The sequence below is a fragment of the Cygnus atratus genome, chromosome 2 (genome assembly GCF_013377495.2).
Source record: "Cygnus atratus isolate AKBS03 ecotype Queensland, Australia chromosome 2, CAtr_DNAZoo_HiC_assembly, whole genome shotgun sequence".
NCBI lineage: Eukaryota > Metazoa > Chordata > Aves > Anseriformes > Anatidae > Cygnus > Cygnus atratus.
Window position 1 is genome coordinate 118,425,704 of NC_066363.1, and position 25,838 is coordinate 118,451,541.

The 25,838-nt window shown below is 34.7% G+C and overlaps 1 protein-coding gene across 1 annotated transcript in view; it reads right to left on the reverse strand.

The window, feature by feature from the left end:
- Nucleotides 1-25,838, reverse strand: part of ST18 (ST18 C2H2C-type zinc finger transcription factor) — a 171,911-nt gene that overhangs the window by 65,641 nt on the left and 80,432 nt on the right. Inside the window, exons 3-5 of the mRNA XM_035553195.1 lie at nucleotides 11,885-11,995; nucleotides 5,132-5,186; nucleotides 3,174-3,204 (exon numbers count right to left, since the gene is read on the reverse strand). Coding sequence (XP_035409088.1) covers nucleotides 3,174-3,204; nucleotides 5,132-5,186 — 86 coding nt within the window. The 5' untranslated portion in view covers nucleotides 11,885-11,995. The remainder of the gene's footprint in view (nucleotides 1-3,173; nucleotides 3,205-5,131; nucleotides 5,187-11,884; nucleotides 11,996-25,838) is intronic.

Here is a 25,838-nt window from a genome sequence, read left to right on the forward strand (position 1 = left end):
AAAGGAGAAACAGTTTTGTATTGAAGGGTTATTAATATCTTCTAAGTTCAGCATACTATGCTTCAACACTACTGAATATACAGTAAATACAATAAAAAATCTTATGAACTAATAACAATATTAATAATATATATGTATGTGAAGAAAATTATATGGGTTTTAAATTTGAAATTCTTCAAAGCATATAATAACATATAATCAATGTAAGTTTGGCATTTAAATAGGAGTGATCATAGAATCATATAAAATATTTGGATTGGAAGGGACCTTAAAGATCATCTAATTTCAACCCTCCCTTCAGGGTAGGGACATTTCCCACTAGATCAGTTTGCCCAGAGCCCCATCCAACCTGGCCTTGAACACTTCCAGGGATGGGACATCCACAACTTCACTGGGCAACCTGTTCCAGTGCCTCACCACCCTCTGACTAAAGAATTTATTCATTATATCTAATCTAATTCTACTTTTTTTGTTTGTTTGTTTGTTTTTGTTTAGCTTTAAACCATTACTCCTTGTCCTATTACTACGATTCGTGATAAAGAGTTACTCTCCAGGTTTCTTGTAGGCCCCCTTTAGGTACTGGAAGAAAATGTGTATAGGTGGTCAGTAGCTGGTAGAAAAGTACAATGTTCTAAAAAAGTATAGTGCAAGAGAACTTTTAGTTATTTTACTCGACAGAAAACAAATAAGCAAATAAACAATAAAAACAACAAAAATACTTTGGTCCTTAAAGTGATGTTTTCCTTAAAATTTAATTTCTAAGTACTATTTCTCAGGAAAAGATGGATAATAGCAAAACTATTAGCCAGATTTCTTGGTGAAATCTTGGCTTTCTTGAAATCAATAGATTTTATTTATATATATATATATATATTTATTTATTTATTTTATTTTTGGTTTTTAATTCCATTAAGCAAAAATGCAACCCTAGAAATTTATGAGAGAAACTTTCATGTATTTTTGGTGTTTGCAACTCTTTGTTTTGCTTTTTATTTGTTTCATTTTCTACTTTTGTGAAACAACTTGAAGAATAAGAAAGGCTAACAAATACTCTAGAACCAATCAATGTTACAAAACTAATAATAATACAATATGAGCATGTAAGCTTATGTAGTGCTTTTCATGTGTAAGTATCCCAAGGCACTTTGTAACAGAAACTCAATAAGGAGTGCAAAAGTGCTTTGTCAGATAGGATAAGCCAGGGGAAAAGGGGAAATTAATTAAGCATGGATTTAAATTTGTCAGCCAACACAGCATTTAGAACCTTGGTCAGAGAAGACAGTGGTTCCAATATCTGTATCCAGGGAACACAATAGACTTTTTCATTCTTTAATTCTTGAGGAATGTTCAATAGTTCTTCCATAGTAATATGGGTGTGAGTAAAATTAATACGTTAGGCTACATTTTCAAAAGGAAGTCCCTGCGTCTCTAGCCGTTATTTTTCACACACAAATAAATAAATTCACAAAAGTTGATCACCTGACCTGCACGTCAGTAAAGCATTTGACTGCTGAAATACCCAGTATGAAGTTTTGTATAGTAGAAATCACAAACAACAAGTTAGGGACTAGATTTTTTTTTTCTGTTTAGTGTTTAGTTCAGTGTTTTAAAAAAATGTGTGTTTCTTTACAGATGTACTACACACCTCTGCTAGAAAAAGTAATCTGTGACACTGTATTTCCTAAAATAGCATGTATTTAACAGGGAAAGCAAAATTGCTTGGGAAAACCTATAATAATTGATAATGCATAAATTACATCTTCCCTGATGTTGCAGAAACTTGCACATCCTCTATTTTTCAAACATTTTTCTCTGAGGAACACATGGACCATCCTCATTTTTGGATGACTGCCTCTTCGGATTAATGCATCCTTCTGGTGCACAAATTAGGGATGCACAGAGGAAAAAGGAGAAGCACTAAATCTCAGAAAACTGAAGCTGTACAGAAAAATGAGGTTCAGGGTAGAGCTGAATGAGTGCCTCACCATGAATATTTTATCTGAAAAGTTAGCCTCCACTTCTGTTTGTCAAAAATGTATAAGAAGTTTATAATTTCCTCAGTTTTATTATAAAACAAAACTCTAAAATATAATGTCTTAACTGTGAATAACTTCCTATAAATATTTCGTGCCCTATATTAAGAGAGACTGGAATTTTGATTGATCAAATAAATTACATGCTGCTGCTTTTATTCCCTAGATGGATGAGCCCGCAAACACATACTTCAGATGCCTGCTATGCTTAGAGCAGCTCACTAGTATGTGATGAAGACGACTGAGTATAAGAAGTTAATGTAAGCAAAACTCCTAACAGTTACTGTAAAAATGTTTTCAGGATTTATATTGCAGAATTTGTGATTTGGATGAATAATTCAGGATTTACCTGTAAATATTTTCTGAGGGGGATATGTGAGTGAACTTGATATAAGAGTGAACTTGTCCTAGTGAAAACTGGAATTTGATTGTACATGTTCTTTGTTGAAGATTTGATGCCAACGATATAGCAGTCTTTCCATAATTTTATCCTAGACTTGTGGAACAGCTACTGGGAACTGATGTAAATATTAATAAAATTAAAATATTAATATAAAAATTTTACTAGATTATTGATGATATATCCTTGAAGAATTTGTTTTTGACTGAAATGTCACGCTTTACACAAATTTGAAAAGTACTTGCTTCTACTTCAGTAAAATGTAGAAACTCAGCAAGTACTTGAGGAAAAATTAGTAATTTGTGCATATAGAATTTACAGTAATTTACAGAGGCTATCAATTTTACAAAAGTCATCTAACAAAACAATATAAAGACTAATGTCTCTTAGAATGATGAGATGTTAAAATGTTATAATATTTATTACCGATCAGAAACCATACTTTTTTATTGCGTGCCCTGACACAGGCTGCAGATAAAGACAACATACCAGAATCCTGAACATTATTTTTATTGCATTATTTTTAATTACGTTTACATAATTACTGCTAACGTTTTTACTTTTATTGTTGTTATATTTAAAAAGTGAATCTGCTTCAAGTTTCCTTTGTCAGAGCCATGCTAAATCTCTACATATTGCAGCATTTGCTGGATTTTCTTTTAAATAGTAATACCCTCGGTATGAATTTATTGATATAATCAGAAAATAAAACTAAAAAAATAAATGACATGAGTTCTTACCTGAGCTCTTGAGCTATAGAGTCCACTTGAACTGTTAATAAAAGCAGAAGGAAAGAATAAATTAGTTTACACTTCCAGACTTGTGATTTCTTCAGCCTTGCACCTGCCTATCTGATGACAGAGGAACGGCTATCAAAACACAGGTGATTATTTCATGCTAACCAGAGGATTGTAGCTACTAGTGGCAAGCGTTGACTGAACAAATAATTCTCATAGTTATTTTAGGACACAAAAAACCTGGAGGATGATCTTCATTGGAAAAAATAGAAAAATAATAAGAAAAACTAAATAGAAAAAAAGGCACTTGTGTTTGTTGAAAGTGTAAAAAGTCTTGACTTCTTCCAAACTTTAATTCAATTTGGGAATGATGAAGGCTGGTGTTTACAAATACCTGCCCACGCAAGGGTATACAGCATATTGACAAAGCCAACAGGTGGTTCTAAGGCTTACTCATGTTGCACAAGCAATTTTTATTGTTTTGCTTCTGAGAAAATGTTCCTGATCTATTAATTCGTATACATGTATGGATGTGTGTATAAAAATATAAAGAAAGAAAATTCATAAGTTTTAAAAATATGTAATTAGCATTTTAAATGAAAAGAATATGAATGATAAATCCCCTATTAAATTTGCTATTAGCAAATAGCTCACTAGTATGTGATGAAGAAGACTGAGTATAAGAATTATTAGCTAAATAATTCTATTAGCTAAATTAGACTCTTTTAACTGAGAAGATATGCACTAATGCTGAGGTGTGAGGAACTTCCCTAATCAATGTTTTTCCTATTCAGTAGCAAGTTCTCTGTTCTTATACTCTTGAAGTATATGTGCATTTTACATTTCTTACATTACTGAGGGATGTTTCAAAGACATGATATGCTTATGTCTTTTGTTTTTATGTGGGCAGTGGGTAGCATCCCCACTCGTTTTCTCTCTTTTTGTTAGTGAAGTCTAACACTTTTCACCCCTTTGGTCATTTGAGACTAGATAATTAAGCCAAACTGTACTTTAATTTTTCATTCTGACCACAACTCGAAGCTGAAGGCACAATATTAATAACCCAGATCTACTGAGTTGTGACAATGAATCAAACTAGTCTTTTTCATTTTTTTTCCCTACAATCCTGAGAGTGCACAATTCCCATTAAAATCAGATCGAAAGATGGGCGCTTTGCACCTCTGAAAATAGTCATAAGCAAAAATGTTTGCAGGGAAGGCAAAACTTTGTCATTTATTTTAACGTATCTCCATTTTTCAGTCATTATCAAGAGTCACAAAAAGTGTTATGAATTAAAATAAAAAGTTATCTTCCTGAAAGGGTTGTATTGCTAGTCAATCATGTTTTCCAGATGTTGAGATCATTAAGGGCTTGTTTTTCTCTCAGGACTGCATTTCCATCTGTTCTTTACAAAAAGAGGAATAGCTGGGAAATGAAACTATGTCATAACTTTGCAAAATCAAACACAAGCACAAGTACTTTAAAAAAACACAGGGTTCTCCTCTGTTGCATACACCTGTGCCTTTTGATTAAAGTAACTTTACTTCTGGACCATTTATGCAGGTAATTTACTGATAGTTAATGGCAGTAGGCAGAAAAACACTCAGGTGGCCTAGACAAAGTTTGGTACGTTATTTTGAAAGAATCCATTCAATATTGTCTAGCTAAGGAAAGATGTCCCTAAATAAAATCTTTGTTTGCATAATAAAAGGCATACTTTTTTTTTTTTTGAGAAATAGTTCAAAGTAAATATCAGATAGCAGATTTTTTTCTGCTTTTCTTTAAGCCATAGCTAATAGCATTGTGCCTCTTAATGCCAGCAGTCTGTGTCCTGCCCTGATTAAAAAGCAACCCTAAGGAAGCTACACACTCTCTTACTGCACATTAGGGACTGTGCACAGGAACTATCATATTTCATGGTGTGCTGGGCACAGGGTCGTGGAACTTGCTTGCTAACTCACCCTTCGTTCCTTTTGAGCGTGTGCGCAGCTTTTTATTTTCCCCATCTGCATCCATCTGTAATATTAACACAAAGTTTTAATTCATTCCTTTTGCCATTGAGAAAAACGTCTCAAATGTTTTTTTTCCACATTTCCAAAGTGTATACAGTAATAGAAAGAAGAATAATCATGCCTTATTAATCTTGTCAAAGAGATAAAAAGCCATCTGTGAATATCTAGTAAATACCTAGGAGATACCTTTAATGATACAGATTTGTTTAATAAAGTGATGGTAATGAGTGACTCTTTAAGGTTTAATGACAAGGTCTACAGGTGTTAGCTGAAGGCATAAGGTTAGAAATTGCACTGTTGTGTGACTGCTGCTTTTAACATCCACCTCCTGGAAGAAAAGGTCCCAAAAAGCCCCAGTGCCTACTGTCATGCTGCATAATTGTAACTGAAGCATATCTGAATAGCTGCAAAGGAACCTGCATCTGACAACTTCATCCTTAAAGCATGAAACCCTCTTGCTTGAATGCGCATAATTGCACACATACAGTTTTGAAATACTTCATCACTTATATCAATCACTTTTCATAGAAGTTTTGGTCAAAAAGACAGTTACAGATTTGTATGAATTTTTGGGAGAACATAGCATCCAGGTTTACATTTCACATAAAATAAATAAATAAATTTATTACTTTAAAAAAAAAAAAAAAGAGCTGCTGCCATAAGATTTCTAACTGAAATAAGGGATGCCTTGCAAGAATCGCTGTTCTCATGACACTTTTGGCTACATCTAAACCAGCAGTGAAAATATGCACCTTCTGGTCTTGGATCTGGCCCAGACCCATAATTGTAGGGGCAGGTTTTCAATCCATGGATTTTATTACAACCCCCTGAAATTCAAAGGGATTAAGATTTCATGTTCTGGTGTGGAGAGCTGCAGTGACATGCAGCAGATTGTATAACAGTGTAATGTTGAACATGTCTAGAGAGACAAAATCCTTTTCTTTCTAAAACTCTTAATTTTTAAGTATGGAAGAATCTGTCATGAGGAATTTTTGTCCAGGAAAAACATCAGGAACTCTATTTTTTTTCAGTCTATGGTAGTATCTTACTACCTATCTTTATGTTGAATCTCAGTTTACCTCTTTGTAAAATGGTGATGATGCAACACACTGCAGAAGAAGCAACTCCCATGTGTTTCTGCAGATCAATATGCAGGAACAACTGCAGACACCAGCATCTGATTTATATAACTGTGCTGGACAATAGGTAGATGCATTCTATGGGTACCAGAAGCTGCCAATGCCTGGCAACTGTGAATCTTTCGCTCCAAAAGTTCACAAGACAAAAAGCAATGTCAGCGGATCCTCTCTATTTTTTCACCCTTCCTTACTGAAGATCAGCAGCATTGATTTGCCCCACAAGGGGAAGATGCAAGAATCTGTTTGTGCCTGTTTCTATGTATAGAGTTTGAAGATCTGAGGATGCTTTATTTTTAGCTTTACATGACTCAGATAACTGAGATGTTTTGAAAGTCTAATCTGAAAGAACATTGCAGAATATGACAAATTTGACCTGAGAAAGAAAAAGAGTAAAGCCAGCCTTTTTAGAGGTCAAAAAGCATTTCTCTAATTTCCTTTTTTTTTTCATTTATTTATATTTTTCTGTTCATTGCTATATATGGTTGCACATCATATACAGTTACAGGATTCAAAGTACCTATTTGTAGGAGAGAATACAAGCATTTGAAAAGGCTATTTATGTACTTGAAGAAGTTTAATTCTAGAACCCAGGTTAGCAATATCTAAAATGAAACTATAAATTGATCAAAATGAATCTCAAACCCAGACAATGTTATCTTTTCTCTGTTTAAATTTACATCTGATGTTGATTATTAGAAGGGAAGAAACATAATTGGTTTGTGTTTAAGTAGTGGGCTTGATGTAAGCCTTTACTTGTTACTATCCTTAAAACCTGGAGAATGAGTTTTTGCAATGTGACTGCAATGGTAATGGGAAACATGGCTCTGTTCTCTAACGCCGAGTTGTGATTGAAGGCACTGACCTGCCATAGACTTATAATAGGGGAGCAGGTGTGGCAATGATGGACTTTAATTTCCTTTAATAAACCTTTTATGTGCCACACTTTTACTGCCATTCTATGCTCTCCAAGGTCCTGCACATAATAGGTTCATTACTTTTGATTACTATAGTCTATTGAGACAAACAACTCCAGAACACACTATATATTATGTTCAGTTAAACCAATATAGACTATTTATCCACTGTGCATTATTTCACCTGCAACTCTACAGACAAAATTAACAACAGCTCCTGTAAGCTAAAACTATTAAAACCACTGGTACTCCTTTGTCATCATTTCATAATAAATACCACACCAATCACAGTGCTGCTCTTTTAATTATGAAACAAAAAGTGTCTACTGCTTCTACTGAACAGCAGTTACTTTGGTCTAAATAGCACGTTGCATTGTGAGTGATGAATATTTAAAAACTGCACAATGAGTGAAAACCAACAATAAAATCAATGTAGGTGATTTTTCTATTGATTTTCTTTCCTTGTAATAATTTGAAATTATGAGAGATGTTTAATCAACTCAAACCTAAAATTTATTGTGCTGTTTAGCCCACTGCATAGCACATATCAAAAGAATCATCATGACTAAGTTGCATAAAAAAACAGCTTAACTTACAAAAAGTCCTACGCGTTAGCTTGAAAATTATACAAAAGTAACTGAATAAAACTGTGAAATATTTTAAGTGTGTCAGCATAAATATCCCTCTTGCTCAAAATTTAAATACAATATCGTTGATTTTTTTTCTTTTTTCAGAGATTACCTGGCATTTAAAAAAAGTGAACAAAGTTCCTCACTTCTGATTCTTATGTGCATAGTGATTGTTTTACATGAAATTATATCCATAGACAGTCCACAAGAAGAATTCAAACTTTTAATATATCCTTGGAACATTAAAGGTGTTAAACTCTAAAAAAGAAATTCCATCTAATTGTTTTAGAGGTAATTGTTATCAAGGTGTGAATTTGAGATATATATCTTATTACTGTCGTGTACTGCAAAGATAGGATGTATTCTGGGTGGTGCTTCATGCTCTTAAAGTCAGGGATGATCAGCCCTCCCTCTTGGTACATACACTGTCTTGAGACAAAAAGCCGTAAAAGATAGACTGGTCATATCTGCACAAAATCCATGCACGATGTTTTACTGTTTATTTTTTTAGCTATCAGGATAATATCTAAGTGATCACCAGGAAAATTTTATCAGGAGCTGCAATCCCATATTTGTTAGTGGGAAGCTTCACAAGTAAAAATATGTCCAATAATAAGTCTATGAATAGTGGAAGGAATTTCACTGTGTCTTATAGATTCTCTGACCCTATAAGTAGATTCTCCGATATGATGGGATTTAAACGTGTCTAAACACTTTCTTTTCAAATTTAGTTGAAACTGTCTAAGGGACATTAAAGGACTTAGTGGGAGAAACTAATTAGTCAGAAACACAGAAACAAACACAGAGTTAACACATATACAGTCCTAAGTCATTAGGAAATCAAGCTAGGAAATAAGCACTTGCCTTAAAGTTCCTTAGTTATGCCATGTTTCTGTGATTTGGAAATTTACCGTGTGTGGTACTGTTGAGTTGTTTCCTGAGATCGAGATCAGACAAATTTCACTATGTTGATGAATGCTTTCTGCCTGACTTAGTGAATTTCAATCCTCCCTCCACCCTTCCTTCATTATTGGTTGAGACATAAGGCTAAGTCAGTAACTAGATCCCAGAAAACAGACTGGAGTCACCGACAATACTGCGTATTCTGCTTGGAGAAACTGGAGTAACTTGCTTTGTGACTGCTACAGGGTATTCTTGTTTCTCCAAATGAATTTACTGGTGGAAGAACAGCAATCATACTTTTTCGGCAAACTATTTCAGAGTTCCTGGCTGCAGAAACCAAACGTTACTTCTGTTTGCTCTGCAGTCAGAGGACTCAAGAGCAGCACCTGGAAATACTTCCCTGAGTGAGAGAATTAGGATTTGGCTCTGAGTTTGTTTTTTTGTGTGTGTGCCTGGAGTCTATCTGTGCACATGTGCATGTACTGATATTATAATGGGATCCAAGAATATGACTAACAGCTGAAATAGAGCATGTGCAATAATGTTAATAATAATAATAGTAATAGTAATTATTCCAATTTACTTGAACATTTTTAATTCTCAATTTTGGAAACTAAATTGATACTACAATCTTGGTAGGATAGTTTTACAGAACATTATTGTGAAAAAAAAAGCTATGACTTGAGGAAACCAGTGCTGCTGATACACGTAAAAGTGAAACAGACCTTCTGGAAATAGTTATTGTAAGAGCTATGCATTTTCTAATTTCTAATATAAACTTTGGACAAGCAAAAATTAATTTACCTGAGTGAGTGTCACATTTCTGAAGTGGAAGTCTGATTCCTCTAGTGTAACTAGATAGAGAAAACTAAATCACCAGTTTATCTTGTGGTAAGGTATATGAAAGTTGACATTTTCCTGTGATTTTCCAACTAAAAGTTATATTTGATTTTAAAAATGAAATTTGGCAAACAACTTCTCTAGGAAAAACCTTTACTGGTTTTGAGAGGTCAGAAAAAAGAATAGCTTTTCTCTACTCTTTGTAGTCTGTAAACTACATAAGACTGTATAAAGGTAAAATCTACATCTGTCATTAGACTGATGAACTTAACCAGAAAAAGAAAGACATCTTTTAAGGCACACAAATCCATCCTTAAGTCTCAAACAAAAGCAAAAAATTCCATAATTGAAGTCAGACACTACTATGCACTACAAACCTCTCTGTGCTGTACCTATGCCCCAGGTGATATGATACAGTGTGTGTCTCTCCGTAAAGTAACTGAAAGCCTTGGAGTAAATTTTTTTCAGTGCTTTTGGTAGCTACCTTTCAACAACTCATTTAAGAATAAAAAAATAAAACTCATTAAAAGAGAATTTTGTCATAAGAAAAAAGTTTTTTTAAACAAATCATAAAGCAGCCAGTCTGAAGATTTCCTACAGCTTGTCTGGAAATACAGAACAGAACTTGGCTGTTCTGTGAATATATGTGTGTGAAACACATCTTTCTGCCACTCTACAATGTCTATTATTATTATTATTATTATTATTATTATTAAAGTATTAATGGAAGACTGATGGTGGGAACTACAGGGCAAGAAGAAAATGCAAAGTACGTATATAGCAACTTCTAGATAAGGTTTACATATTCTTTTTACTGGTTATAAAAAATCCAGTCCAAAGACAAAATTTTCAGGAACATTGATTGCACTGTGGCTTAACATTATTTGTTCTTTTCTTTTAGTCATGTTTATGGCCAGAAAGGAGAAATAAATGAATAAATAAATAAATTACAAAGTAAGTGTTCTTAAAGGCTATTACTGAAAATATGCCTTGCTTGGGGATATTGATTATTCTTACCCAAGGAGCCATCCCACCTTTATTTTTGAAACTTTTGCTTTAGTTTATACAATGCTATACTTGACTTCTTTAGCAGGAAGTTGAACAACATGGAAATAATTGGTTCAGATGAATAAGTACATCTACTGAATGCAAACTTTGTGTTCATAACATATAAACTATCAACAATTTGGCTGAATGTTTACCTATTTTTGAAATGTAGATATTTTTATATTGAAATCACTACTTCAAAATATGCAGCAGCAAAATAAACCTTAAATTAGAGACAAGCTTGAATAGCTTTGTTACAAGGATGATTTATTTTGATTCTCACTTCTGATTTCTGAGTTGTCACTGCTGTTGTATACTTCATCCATGCAACTTTGCACAACTGGCAGTGCTGAATATAAACCAAAGCCATATGTTTATGTCCTTTTGCCAAACGACTACAGCAAATAGTTCTATTATTCCCTTAGGTAACCCATGTGTGCCAAGTATTTCTATTAGTCTGCTTTACCAAGGCTTTAGAGGGCAGAGTCACAGCTTTATGAAATTAAGGGGCAACTGCTAGCTTTTTAAATTTAGAGAAAAATTATATAGTCTACCATGCTGAAATGCAACTCAGCATAAGTTGATATGTGATCCTACTTTCTGGAGGCTTGTTTCCTGGATTTTTATTTTTGATGTAGTTCAACATCTTGTCACTATTTCCTGGGCTACTATGTACTAAATATCATTTTTCTTCCTAATGAAAAAAGGAAACATCAATATTCAAACATAAAAATGTTTTGACCCATAAAGATCTTTCATAAATATGACAAAGTATTTATCCGACCCTACTGATGTATAATAATAATAATAATAATAATAATAAATCATTATGCATTAATCAGAGGAAAAACAAACAAACAAAACAAAACACACACACACAAAAAAAAACACAAAAAAGTTGTCCCTCACCGATTAAATTTAAGCATTGCATTATGAAATACATTCTCACTTCTGAAGTCATATATATTCAAAAGTATTTGTGTTCTTGGTGGTATTTAATGTTAATGGATCATAGTTCAGAAACTTAAAAACTAGAATTTCTATGTATTTACAAAGGTTTATATATTTTTCAATATCGTTATTTCTGATCCTTGAAGGCTAAGACTACTGTTCTTAAAACAGCAGATGCTATGAAAGGAATATTGTCGCAGTGCACAAGACGCTATACTAGTACTAATATAGAGATGTATTTTGATTCAAATTCATTTTTTTAAAAATAAATTATCCCACCTTTGTGTGTTTCCAGGTGAAAATATGTACAGATTCCAAAGGACCAAATTCGTCAATGCTTGTGCTCAAGATGCCTTGCCTGATTTAACAAATAATCCTGAAATTCATTCTCTAAAACAACAATAACAAACAAAAAAAACCAACCAACCAGCCAAACAAAAACCCACAAACATAACCAAACCGCAGCCATAGTACATAAAATATAGAGGAAATGGGACACTCCTTATATTAAATGGGCAAAGAATTGTTACACTGTGTGTTTTTTCAAAGATGTGTTACATAGGCATCAACGATATTTTAAAAGCCCGAAATAATAGTATTTTTTCTTTCACTATGGTATTTTTTTTTAATTGTTAATGTCTTTTCCAATAGCTTATCAACTTATAAGAGAAGTTTTTCTTAATACACAGACAGAAAGCCATAGTTTCTATATGTAGAAATCCTGAGCCAAACACTTTTACTGCACCAGAACCCTTTCAAATGAGTAGGATGGTTCAGTACATGATGTGAAATAAATGACACGCATTCTAATTTTTTATTTTTTTACTTTGAATATCAGCATTTAAAGTTGGGCAGACTGATAGTGTTCTTACTGTAAGCAAACTGACGTCTTTGGTATGTCTCCATTCTTATTTTTATTCGTTTCTGTAAGGAAACTCCTGCCAAATCAACAATAATGATGAGAGAAAAAGAGCTGAATCTTGTATCTGAGTATACAGTACTGAGGACCTTATATTCAGAAATAAGGAATACCCACACACTTCAAACAATTAAAAGAAAGTTGAATGCACTTGCAACCTGAGAAAATCTATGATTAGCTATTATACAGAGGTTCTATATTAGCATCAGTCTTGCCACTAGTGACCAAAATATAAAATTTTACTGTCACTTGCAATTTCAGAGGTACTTTTCAAATAATATTCAGTTTATTTAGTAAAATATATCTCTTCATTCTACCTAGTCTAATTATAGATTAACGACAAAATTTGAAGATAAACTTCTGGAACTTCAAGGTGAAACGTTAAGTATTCATTTAATAATATCTGATGAATTTTTTCCAATATAATTTGTAGTGTTATATTTCTGAAATTGGAAAGGCTCATTCTAAAGTGATTCGCAGGGAGGCTGGAGTTTATTGAGTGACTAATTTCTGCTTGAGACCCAATAGATAGACTATTAGTTGCATCCCATCAATAACTTTTAATTAAAATAAATAAGCTTTTATCAAGTAGCAAAACAGACAACAGATGCAACATGACGAAGAGGGGAGAAAAAGAAGAACAAAACATCCCAATACTGAAAAGATTTTTTAAGCAGTTTTTTAGCCAATATGTTCTGGAAAAAAAAAAAAAAAAGAATGTTTTTTACCCTCAAAGGCCTCTTTCCTGTTATTTTATTTGAACATCCAAAAAAAAATAAATAAAGAGTTTTTAAAGCTTTCTACCTGTCTTGTCTTATCTCTTGTTCAAGATAAACTAAAGTAAAACAAAATCTCTCTGAGAACACTTACAATAGTGAACAAAGCATTTTCTAAAGCCTAAAACTTAGCAGATTTGTTTAAAATCCTATCATGTTACGTATTTATTAGCAATATATTTTTCATTTATTTTCTCAAAGATTGCCAATAAAGAACTAAATCACATAAGGGAGTAGCTGTAAACCCTTTGAGTTTCCTAATGTCAAACTCATTAGCATTCGAATAACCACACAGCAGCACATCATCTGCACAATTGCAATTTTTTACTACTTTTAATAGCGTTTCTCAAAGGGCTCATTTTCAACTTTCTTCAGTGGTTAGTTGGTTCTCTGGGGAAAAGGAGCTTCCTGACGCTCACAGCTTCCACTCAAAAACCAGGCCGTTTGCTGTCAGAAGCATCAGCCCTCTGCCCTAACCCCATCTGCTGTCTCTCTCATCCTAAGGGAGAAAGAGTTAAGACAGCACAGCTGAGATCCACTTGGAAAAGTGCACAAAGGACAGAAAAATGTACAGAACTTTTTGCATTTCACTTTACATAATAAGCTAATACATTGTAAGTCCTCCTTTAAAGAAAATGAGCCTGGGCTAGATGAGGGATGGGGAGGAGGGTTTAAAATTGTTTTAGAAAGCTACATGCGACAGTGCCATTTGCTATTTTACTCCCATCTGCCTGGTACGCAACATCATCAGCTACCTTTGAAAAGCAGAGCATTATAGTATGACAAAAGCAAGACTTTATATAAAGCACAAAACTTGACCTCTCTTCTCTGTTTGATTATAACAGAAGTTATTGGTTAATAAGTTTAAATGTACTATTTTTTCTCTCTTTCACATAACAGAGTGCTGGCGACCATACAGCTGAGTTATGGGTGAATATTCACATTTGAAGATATGATGTTTCATAAAAACTCAAATACAATGTCATGCATCTGTCATGTCATAAACACGGTGTGTAGGATTATGCTGTGTCATGGGATGTGACATACCCTTAATGGAATATAAACTGTGTGTCATCCCTGTCCACTCTCCAAGAAGCAATCTACATTTCAGATGTTTTTCTGGGATCTGACACTTCAGGTAGCAAACAAATTCATTTCGGAGAGTTAGTGTTGATTTCCATCAAAATCTTATAAAATAAATTATTCAGATTTTTTTTTAAAGAATATTTTATCCTTATCAAATTGACCATAGACATACCAACTGGAAAATTAAGATTAAAAAATTAAGAAAATTGAGATCTCAGCCTCAAGAGGTCATCTATCTAGGTTATTGGCAACTCTGATGATAAGATTGTTGTTGATAGGAATAAAATGGAAATAATTTACTTATTTGTCAACAAAGGCTCTATGGTGGGATCATTCCCTTTAAGACCGCAAGTCTGTTGATGTGAAGACTTTTGGCCCGGTCTATTCATGGCTTGCATGAATTCCTTTATCTGTTTTAGTAAAAGATTGGGAAGGACAAATACCTTTGATTTACAGGTGGTGACTGATGCCTACACCCTATGCAGGTTGAGGGAGGTGATTGTCTCCCCCTACCATGAGGCCCCACCTGGAGTGCTGCATCCAGGTCTGGGGCCCCCAGCACAAGAAGGATGTGGGGCTGTAGAAGCGGGTCCAGAGGAGGGCCACGAAGATGATCAGAGGGCTGGAGCACCTCTCCTATGAAGACAGTCTGAGGGAGTTGGGGTTGTTCAGCCTGGAGAAGAGAAGATCCCGGGAAGACCTCATTATGGCATTTTGATACTTAAAGGGGGCTTATTAATAAGATGGAGAGTGACTTTTTACATGGGCATGTAGAGATAGGACAAGGAGGAATGGTTTTACACTAGAAGAAGAGAGTTTTAGGTTAGATGTTAGGAGGAAATTCTTTACTCAGAGGGCGGTGAGGCACTGGAACTGTTGCCCAGAAAGGCAGTGGACGCCCCATCCCTGGAGGTGTTCAAGACCAGGTTGGATGAGGACCTGGGCAACCTGATCTAGTGGGTGACATCCCTGCCCATGGCATGGTGGCTGGAACTAAATTATCTTTAAGGTCCCTTCCAACCTGAAATATACTATGGTTCCATAGAACCTGAATTGATTTTTTTTTTTTCTGACATTGAAGCTTGCCTGTCTACAAAGAAGACCTTCACCCTTTTCAAACAGTACTTCATTTCTACTAAAATGATAAACTTTGTAAAGACACAAAGATGGAATTAATGAGTTGTTTGATTTGTCAATGTAATGGTTCAGTGAAGTCACCTGGAATCTTTGCAATTCACTCTTCGGTTTATAGACATTTCCAGTGCAACATGATTTTGTACTGACTCTTAAGTGCCAACCTACTGAGATCCATGAGTCATATGAAGATACTGATGTGAATCACCATTTGGGCCCTGATCCTCACTATCATATGTGTGTGGCAAATCCCTTCAAGCAACTGTTCTTGTTGACCCATTGTCTACAGCTAAAAGTGCACCCATTCAGCTCAGATTACCAGAAAATTCCTGAAAATTTAATAGTACTAATTCTACAGTTAAAAGTGATATCACCCAAAGTCTGAGGTTGTTTTCTCTGCCAGAATTGCAGTATAAAAAGCTGTATGATATCTGTAAAAGATGCCTAACCACTTTCTTTGGGCATAATGGATATCATTTCCAACAGATTAATTTGATTTTATCTAATTTATCACATCACTAGTTGATGTATTGCAAATATGAAGATGAAAAAGCATAACAGTTTGTGATTTGTTAACTCAGAATGGACGTAACAGCTAAGGAAACAAAATCCAATGTGCTCACCATCGTGATCTAACAATTTTCACGTTTTTACAGTGACAATGATCTCTCTTTCTCAAGGTAAAATATTTAGTATTTGAAAATACAAGTCGGTAAGCAAAAGTTGTCATTACAAAAAGTAAAGATATATTGAGCTCTTGACTACAGTCAGATCTTTATCCTGCACATGCTGAATTACATAACATTAAGTTCTGCACAAATGTATGGGTCATCTCAGTGAGACCCTTAAGCACATTTGTAATGTTCAGCACATGAGTAAACAAATTAATTTCATTCAGCCTTCTGAAGTTACACTGTAACATACTCACTGGATTACACAGGGAATTCTTGGAAATCAGAAAGGAACTACTTGGACACATGGGTTGTTTTTTTTTTAATATAGTGTGAGTTTCAGAAAGGAATTTCCTTGGGGAAGAGTACTCCCCTTTGCACTTTTATTAAGTGTACAGTACAAATCTGTGATGTGAAACAGGATCATAACTGCTTCAACTATTGCATTTTCTTTCCCAACTATAGGGCTGAACTTTACGTTATTTATTTCTACCCTGAGATGAATAGGAGGTCACATTACCAGTGCAAGACAGCTTCAAAACACTTGTAGTTGTCCTTCCAGTACCTGTAAAAATACATCCTTTGTACTCATCCTATCTTTTAAACACGACTATAATTCCAATGCCATGTGCAAGATCGTATTTCACCTAGCAGAAGGGTTTAACTTTCACCTGATTTAAGCAACAAACTATCCCTCAAAGATGCCTGAGGGTTTGCTGTAATTAACATAACTGCATTTAGATGCTATTCATGACTGATAATTCCAACACCTTGTGAACAAAAAAAAAAGGTTGCATGCTGTAAACATTATAAACATATTCAAATAAGCTTAACACAATCTGCCATGCTTATTTCTGCCTAGATCATGGACCAGCGAAATGGTTAATGCAAATGGATTTATAATTTGCTTTGGGGGGCCAGTTTCTTCTCCTTATTTATTAGCCCAGCTGATGGGGCAGATTTGATGAGGCACTTCTGGAATAATTGAGTCATCACACAAAGAAGGCTGCTAGCATTCAGAGTGGTTTTATCAGCAGCAAGCAGGCCTGATTACTGACAATTACACTCTGATCCGGTGATGGAGGAGAAAGAGCCAACGAGTGGGAAATGTCCGTGTTTCTATCCAGGAATAATTTCTACATTCATTTTACATGCTAAGTGTTTCCTATCTCTGCATAATAAACTGTAAACAGGAATAGATGGCACAATGTCCCTTAATATTTCCTGGTAATGAAGACACAAATGTACAGTGAGTGCTGATAAATATAGATGAAACATAAGCTATTCTCTGAGTCTGTATTGTTACCTTTAAAATAAATGCATTTTGGTGGTAAAAGCATAATCATAGCTAATGCAAAAAAATGACAGAAGATTGAAGCTGTCCTTGTAACTACACAGAAACTTTGTAAAAGTCCTGCTAATCACCACTGTTCTAGAGGCTCATAAGCTGAAGGTGATATACAGGAAAGAACATCATTTTGTTTCTCAATAGTCAACTATGTAGAAACTCCTTTACTTTGACATGGTAAAGGAGAGCAACAACAGTGACCTCCATTAACACTTCAGGGATAGTGCACATCTCAATGCTAAACTGAAAAACAATGAAGCTGGTCCTGGAAGACATCTTCACGATGATAAATTCTCATTTCCCTCCCACCAGCCTTATGATAGTGTTTACAACGAATAACAAAGTTACACCATAGAGTTCATGAGTTGTGTTTAGCGATCTATTACTGTGTTTCGGAGTTTTATTTATTTATTTATCTACGTAGAAACCTATTTATTTATTTATTTATAACCAAAGTGCTGTAAAATGTCTGTTATTAACAAACTGTTGAAGGCAGAACTTTGGAAAAATCTGTTTCTTCTCTGACTCAGGAAAAAACAAACAAACAAACAAACAAAAACAAACATGGAAACAGACATACCAAAGAGCTGAAATGTGATTTTGTGTTTGTTGATGGGCAATTATAGATTTCAGCTAGAAAATGTTAATACCCCAGTCTAGGGAGAGTTCTTTTTTAGAGTTGATCAGGCATGAAACACTGAATAATAAACTTCTGCATGCTTGTTTATTCTTTTTCCTCTTTTTAAACTAATTCATAGCTTCAAAAGAACTAAAAGTTATTCTCTGTTCTCCTGTGGTAACTATGGTAACTATGTTTCATTAAAGTAGCCACTTAACTTCAAGGCTTGTGTTACAATGATATGCATTATTTGGAGTAAAAACACACCATAACAACCTTATGATTTCAGAGCAATTTTAAGAGAAAGTTCAAAGAGCATGCGTCACTGGTTCTGGAACACAGGGTTTATTTTATTTTAAAACCTGTTTACTCTTTTTCAGCCTGGATGACTTTTCCTGCATGGAGTCATCTCTGTTGTGAGGTACTGTGTAGGGGGACCACTACCCTCTTCAGCAAAAGATGACCATGCTCTGCTCAATGAAGGGGTGCTTAGTAGCTGCAAGATTGAGGCTAGAGTGAGACTCCTGAGCACACAGATCGGTATAACTAACAGCAGCAAAATCGTAGTGCCTTAATTACTCTGTTACAGCTTCCTCCAGCAACAGGAAGATCCTGATCCAGCTACAAACTTGCTGTTTAGGGACCGCTGTTACAGTCCTCATACCATGCATGGTTTCCAGCAAGCCAGCAAGGAATTAATGGGATTGTACAAAATCTACAGAAGTGCTGGAGCTGATTAGGTTCAGTCAAAGTGGTCACTTCTTAAATACTTACAGGCTTAATCTAGTTCACTATATTACCTCCCTGTGATTTCTGACTGCTCCAGCCAAATTTTATGGGATTGATTTAACAGCTAGAATTAGGACATCGCAATTCTTAAGCTGGACAAAACCCATGGCTAATTAGCTCATTGAACATTCTCTGACATGGAGTCAAATGGAACAATGAACCTAAAAATACAAACTATTTTTATAAAAAGAAATGCAACTACCATTCTGCTATCCTATGCATTCATCCTTCCCTTTCTAAACAACAATCTCCCTTCATTAAGTATGACAGGCATGTCCCAAGAAAGGGAAAGTCACACAAAGGGAAGAAGTGTGCCTTCCCTCAACATGCAAATCACATATGTTCATTAACTAGAAGAGTGCCATGTGAAGTACAGTCTGCCACCATCTAAAAGACTTGTAATGACCCTAACTGTTAAAGATAATAGGACTTGCTTGCACTAGTGCACTGCCCTGAAGATCTTGGAAGCATGCCGAGTAGCACAGTAAAAAACAAACCAAGAACAAAAATACAACCTTGAAAATCAAAGTAAGAAAGGACATGTAAAACCACTGACTAATATTTGTCAGATATAAAAGTGTGCATGTAAAATGAACACTGGGAAAACAGAAGTTCAGATCATGTCTGTGGAGCACGCAAGAGTGTGTTCAGTCTGTTCTAACTTAGGTCAAGAGACACCAGGAACAGCAGTTTAATCTCTCTTTTGGGGACATTTTATGATTCTAGAGTGGGGTGAAGGTTATTTCATAAATTGCCATCTGTCTTCTGTTTCAAACTTAAAGATAATGCATCATGACTGTACAAACTCATAATAATAATAATAAATAAATGCATAAATAAAAACCTCCACTACCAATAAAAAGATTATTTTCTTGTCTCTGACACTTATCTATTCTTGGACCTTCAGCAAGTCTCTTAACCTTTAAGCTAAATGAGGATAATGATGTATAGTGCTGTGAAGAGCTTTTGTGCATTCCTAACCATGCTTTAAGGTAGTGAATATTATTTTAACCCTCATGCATTCATCAATTTAATAGCTTGCCGATGCCTTCACTTCTTCTGAAACTCAACCTGATATTCCAAGAGTATGTTACTACTTGGGATTTACAAGAGAAAGTGTTTCCTCTTTCTCTTCAAGCTTTTTTTACTAAAAACAAATGAACAGATAAAAAAGGACAATTCTGAGAAGAATGCCTACTAAGTAATGCATGATGAATAGCAATGTAATTTAAAGCATTTTTGAGCTCTCTTCTCTTAACATGTTAGGCAATACAGAGGTAACTGTACTCTTGGCATGCCAGGTCTTTACTCTAAAAACCTGTTTCTCTTACTTTCTGATAAAGAGAAAATTATCCTAGCAAATATAGTGTTGGTTTTTTTTTTCTTTCTTCTTTGAATGCTTTTGTTCTCTATGCCGAAAATATCAATAAGGTGTGTGTATATATATATGTACAGGTACATATATATATTTATATATATATGTACATGTATATAGGTTTGTGGTAATGCTAGGTTCAAATACGGTATCCAACAAGAACTATATTTCATTTAAAAGAAACTGAAATTGTAAATGTACTACATATATGGTAAGAAAATGTCTCATTGTACCACTAAACATCATGGAGTTAAAAATGACACTATAGAAACATATCTTTGTAATATTTTTTTATATTGATTAAGTAATAGCAATCTATTATTTATCCTATTGCAGTGAATTTGTCTTGAGTAGGATGAAAAAAAAATATTCCTATGGAGAGAAGTCTCACATATTTCATCGCTTTAAACACAGTTTCCCTTCAGACTCCCTGGTGTAAGCCTGGCTCCATTGAAAATAACCAGAACACTCTCACAAACCTCAGTAATAGATGTTATTTACATGTGCAAGCATTCACATACACTTTGGTATTAATCACACAGTTATAGAAGGATACAATCCTGACCAAAGATCTTACAAAATGAGATGATTAAAATTCCTTTGGACACATTAGCTATAAATAATAAACAGTATGGTAGAAATATCAACAGCACATTAATGAAATATTGTTATTGTAGTTGGTAGTTCTGTTACTTTGGATAAGTAGTCCTGTATCAGGTGTCTGAATATGAACATGACAGGCTGTCTTGTTGTTTTTATGTCGCTTTAAATCACAGGTTCTGTCTCTTCTGCTGGCACTTCAAAAGCTACGATATATGCAGAAACAGTATGGGATGAGGACCAGCTTTTGTGAACAGGTCACAATCCTTTTCTAATATGCTGTGCTCACCTACCCTAGTAGGGAGATTTTTGTTTTCTTTCTAAAAATGTCTGCAATATTTTGTATCGGAACTATGTCCTGATACAACAAGTAGTAGCTGTGGCTTTTAAGTAATTAGACTCGCTAAGAGCTTCATTATAGCAAACAACAATGTTCTACCTTAAGTCATTTTGACAATGCATTTTCTGTGCTGCCCATAGACTTGGAGCATTCAAAGCTGGGACAATATCCATCACTAAGAAAACTCCAGAAGCAGCCAAACAGGTGTGCACTTCTCTCAGAAAAGGCCTTTTTAGATAGAAGACCTTTTGTACACTAGTTCTATCCTCAGCCCCTTTTAGGGGCCACACCTGAGAGAGAAAGTGAATTATCAATGACATTTTTTTAAAGAATCAGTGGTTTAACACTAATTTCTAATCAGATCCTACAGAAAGGAACAGCTCGCATGGCAGCTGTACTTTTCCCAGGGTTAATTACCTTTCACTGCTCTCTACTAATGAGTCAGCTGTTCCTGTCATCACACAACTACAGTGTGTTCATCTGTAGCTTTAGCTGTGGACAAACACAGTAGCTAGAGCCCTGTTTACATATTGGTGAGGTTTGTTGTGCAAAGAATTTGCAAAACAGTTAAAAAAAATAATGCCTAAAACTCCTTACATTTCCATATCTTTTTTTCATGGAAACTACTGTACTTTTCAGGCCAACACTGTGTTCTCAAGACTACTGAATTAATCAACAAGACTAGAAACCAAAGGACATGAAAACTAATAAAAATTAATTTTTGTAATATTGCATAATAGTTTATATAAGGAAGATTAGATCTGCACATGTATCTAGCTAGTCTTACCTGATATTTGGGTAAGAATGTTTATTTATAACTTGTTGGTCTATGGACTGGAAAAAAATATTATAAAATATTGTTTTAACCAGTAAAACAGATAATAGTGTAAAAAATAATGGTCTTAAGGAAAGAGTTTATATTATTATTATGTCAAAATATAATGAGTCAATGATTTAAGGTTTTCAGTAAACTTCTGTTTTTTTTTTTTTTTTTTTTTTTTTTACATAATTCTAGACGGTAATTCAATATCAAATATATAAAACAATTTTCTAGCTGGGGTGAACAGGATATATACTTTATAGCTGTGTAGGATCAAGGGTGATCTTAATACGTCACTTTTATATGTCTTCTTTAAGGATTGTATAAAACTCAGGAGATGTTTAGAAAAGCTAACTTTAATAATGGAGATGGGATACACATCCAGATTCCTTTTATTGTCAAAGAAATAAGGACACGGACCACTCCACCACAGCAGTGAGCACCTCTAGCTAGTCACTAAACTTATTCTAGCTTTCTTGCTATGAATGGAGGCTATGAAGGCTATGGCTAAAACACGTCACTGTGTCAGACCTTGCAAAGCTCAAGTCCTGTTTGGCTCATCAATCGGAAATGTTTGCTTTTCACATAGCTGAGGCAGGACTCTAAACTGGCAGTGTCTTCAAAACATGATTCTATCCTAAAATTATCTATACAGTGGTTGCCCTCATCTGAGTGGACTTCCCTAGGGTAAGATCTGTAGGTGTTAGCAGAGAAAGTTAATTTTCACAATATATTAGAAGAACTTAACGCAGTACAAGTTATATGAGAATGAGCTCAACTACTTGCAGTTGTATCTGTAACAGTCCTATTAATACCTTATTGGAAGCTGAATTCCTTGCTAGCTGTCACATAAGATAACAGTAACTGACAAACATAAGGTAGGAATATGATCTTCTGAATATGATGATTCAGGAAGAAAAATAAGCTTTTTGGATCCAGTTTAACCTTGCAGGGTTGGCATCTCGAAATATGATAAATTTGCTTTTGAAAATATCAAGGCAAAAGACCCATAAGAATCCAAGGGACCACTTGGAAAGTCATCTGGGAAATGAGTAATGTACTTTCCTTTGAACATCGCTATAATGAACCACCATTTTCTTCCAGTTGCCTTAAGCTGTGCAGGCTGTATTGACAAACTTGGACACTGAGCAATGAGAAAATATGAGCTATGTGCTTATGGTCTTTTAAAAGGCATATATTTATTTATTGTTTTATTAGAAACAACTCTCTTGGTTGGTTTTGGAATTTTACGTGAAAGTGAGTTTCCTGGAGCTACATTAACTGAGCTTAATGATTCACAGAAACCTCTGAACATCCAGGTCGGGCCAGGGAAATCTGTTATTAGGTAATGCTCATTTTGTCTTAGATTATTCCACTGGTCATCAGATTATTCCCTTTTCAAACACAATATATTTTCATCCACAGTCAGGAAAACTGGAAACCAGTGTCTCCATTTAGCGAATGAGAAAACCTAAACTTTTGGACTGAATTTCACCCTTTCCTGAGATGCAATCTACCTAACAAACTCTGTCAATAGCAGGGCTTACTAGCTCCCTGTTAGAAGTAAACTTTTTGCTGTACACTGAAGCAGCTGAGATGTTAGAAGACAGCTTCTCTAAACAGCCTGTTGGGTTAACGGTAGAGTTACTGTGGAGATACCTCTTGGAGTCTCAGGAAGGAGGAGACATGCCAAATATTTCTCTGAAAAAATTCAGGGCAAAAATCCCCACATTTTCTGTATCATTTCCACATAAAACCTGACTTCTTTACTTTTTAAATATCACCAAAATAGCCATGCCTCTGCTAACTGTAAAGATAGGGGTTATCATGCAACTCAAAATAAATACCAGAAACCCCACAAACAAATGGGGAAGCAAGCTGTATGACCTGAAGAGTGTATGCTGAACTTGTCTTCTGAAGACTGATGTTTTTTGATCATAAGCAACTTACACCTGCAATACTACAGTATTATTCTCTATGGTCATAAAATAATAGCAATTATTTTTCATACTAATAACAATAAAATTAAATGGTATAATTAATGTTGTTACTATAACATGGGACCCTATAGCTATTTACTCTCTTGTGCTATTAAAAAACAGTTAGGGATATTTAAGAGGATACTTTTTAATCATGGCTACTAAAATGTTGACTGTGGGGAAGAAAACTCTGAGAACAGTGTAAGTGAGTAGGGTAAGTTTTTCAGGATAAATGTTAAATCAGTTTAGTGGGTTATGTTGCTAAACTGGTGTCAATTTATACCATACTGAAGTTTGTATGTCCATAATTTTGGGCACAATTTTCATTGATGTTGAGTCTAATCTATGGAAATGCTAATGAAAATACACATATATTAACCCTCCATAAAGCTCATTGTTACAAAATTAGATCAAGCTGAACTCAATCTTATGGAAAGTTGTACTACTCTGTCTATCCACTCTTCAGGGAAAGAGTATAAAAAGGCAAAGAACTACCAGAGACTTAGCTGTGGCTCCTTGCTTTGAGTGCCATCCTATCCTGTGCCTGGTATGGCTTAGGAAAGCATATAGTCACATGCTGTCCCTCAAGGTTCTGTATGGATCCACAATGTTGTGACCATCCATTATGTAAGTGTTAGCATGGCTTACCAGAATGGCACCCAGTTCTGATTCCTGAAGGTGTTCTTAGTTGCTTACACTTAAAATGCTACTTAAGCACTTTGCCTTTATCTGAAGGAACTCTGGACTGATCTGAAGAGAATCTGTACCTAGAACTTTAAAGAGACAAGATTTGTTTAAAAATCCTCACACTTCTATGCTTGAGCTATGGGTATGATATATAATCCTCCAGAAATCAAAATTTGTATAATCAAATTTCTTCAAACACAAACAAAAAAATGGACACCAATGCAATGTATGCACAGGAAGTGAAGTTTTGAAACGAAACCTTTCTTGTAGTTTTGACAGCAAGAGAAACACCGAATCACTATAATCACCCACAGAAACAGCGTGAAGTCATGACGTAATCTAATCTAATAATGATCTTTTATTATGTCAAAGTTTGAGAAACAGGGTCTTGAAATTCTGTGAAAAGAGAAGAATCACAGAGGCACCCCTAAAAATGCCTACAGATCCTAAGCAGTGACCAACAGGAGAAAGAAAATCTGGAACTGAGAGTTTGTAAGTGTTTCAATTCTGTCATTAAAAAATCCAATTGTAGACAGATTTTAATGCAGAAATTTCTATTGTATTCTGACATGGATACATATTTTTAAAATCTTTACAACTCATTTATTATTTTTAGGAATTAGTTTTGGGAAAAGAAGATCTCTGAAAAAAAAATTACATGTAAGAATAAGGTAGGGAATTGGTCCCTTCATTTTATAAATGTCACCTTTCAGGAGCAAAATTTGGTTCTCTGACCTGCACAGCCATATTCAACTTTGCTATTCTACTGTCCATGTGTATCTGAACACACACCAAATTTCATCAATGCTGTGTATATGCAAGAGGAAATTTTGGTATAAGGCATATTACCCCTATCGCTGTCTCATGCAAAATCAGTAGAAATAGCAAGTTTCTGTGGAGACAAGATATAAGAAGAAATCAAGTTTAGTTTGTAGGCTGGACAGAAATGATGGGATATCCCTCCCTAACTTTACATGTCTGAAATGCAGACGCATTTCTGAAGCATTGACTGCTGGCTTCCCATAGTCTCTAGGTAGCATGCAGGCAATCTGCAGGCATTTCTACAGCTATGTAGATGTGCGATACGTCT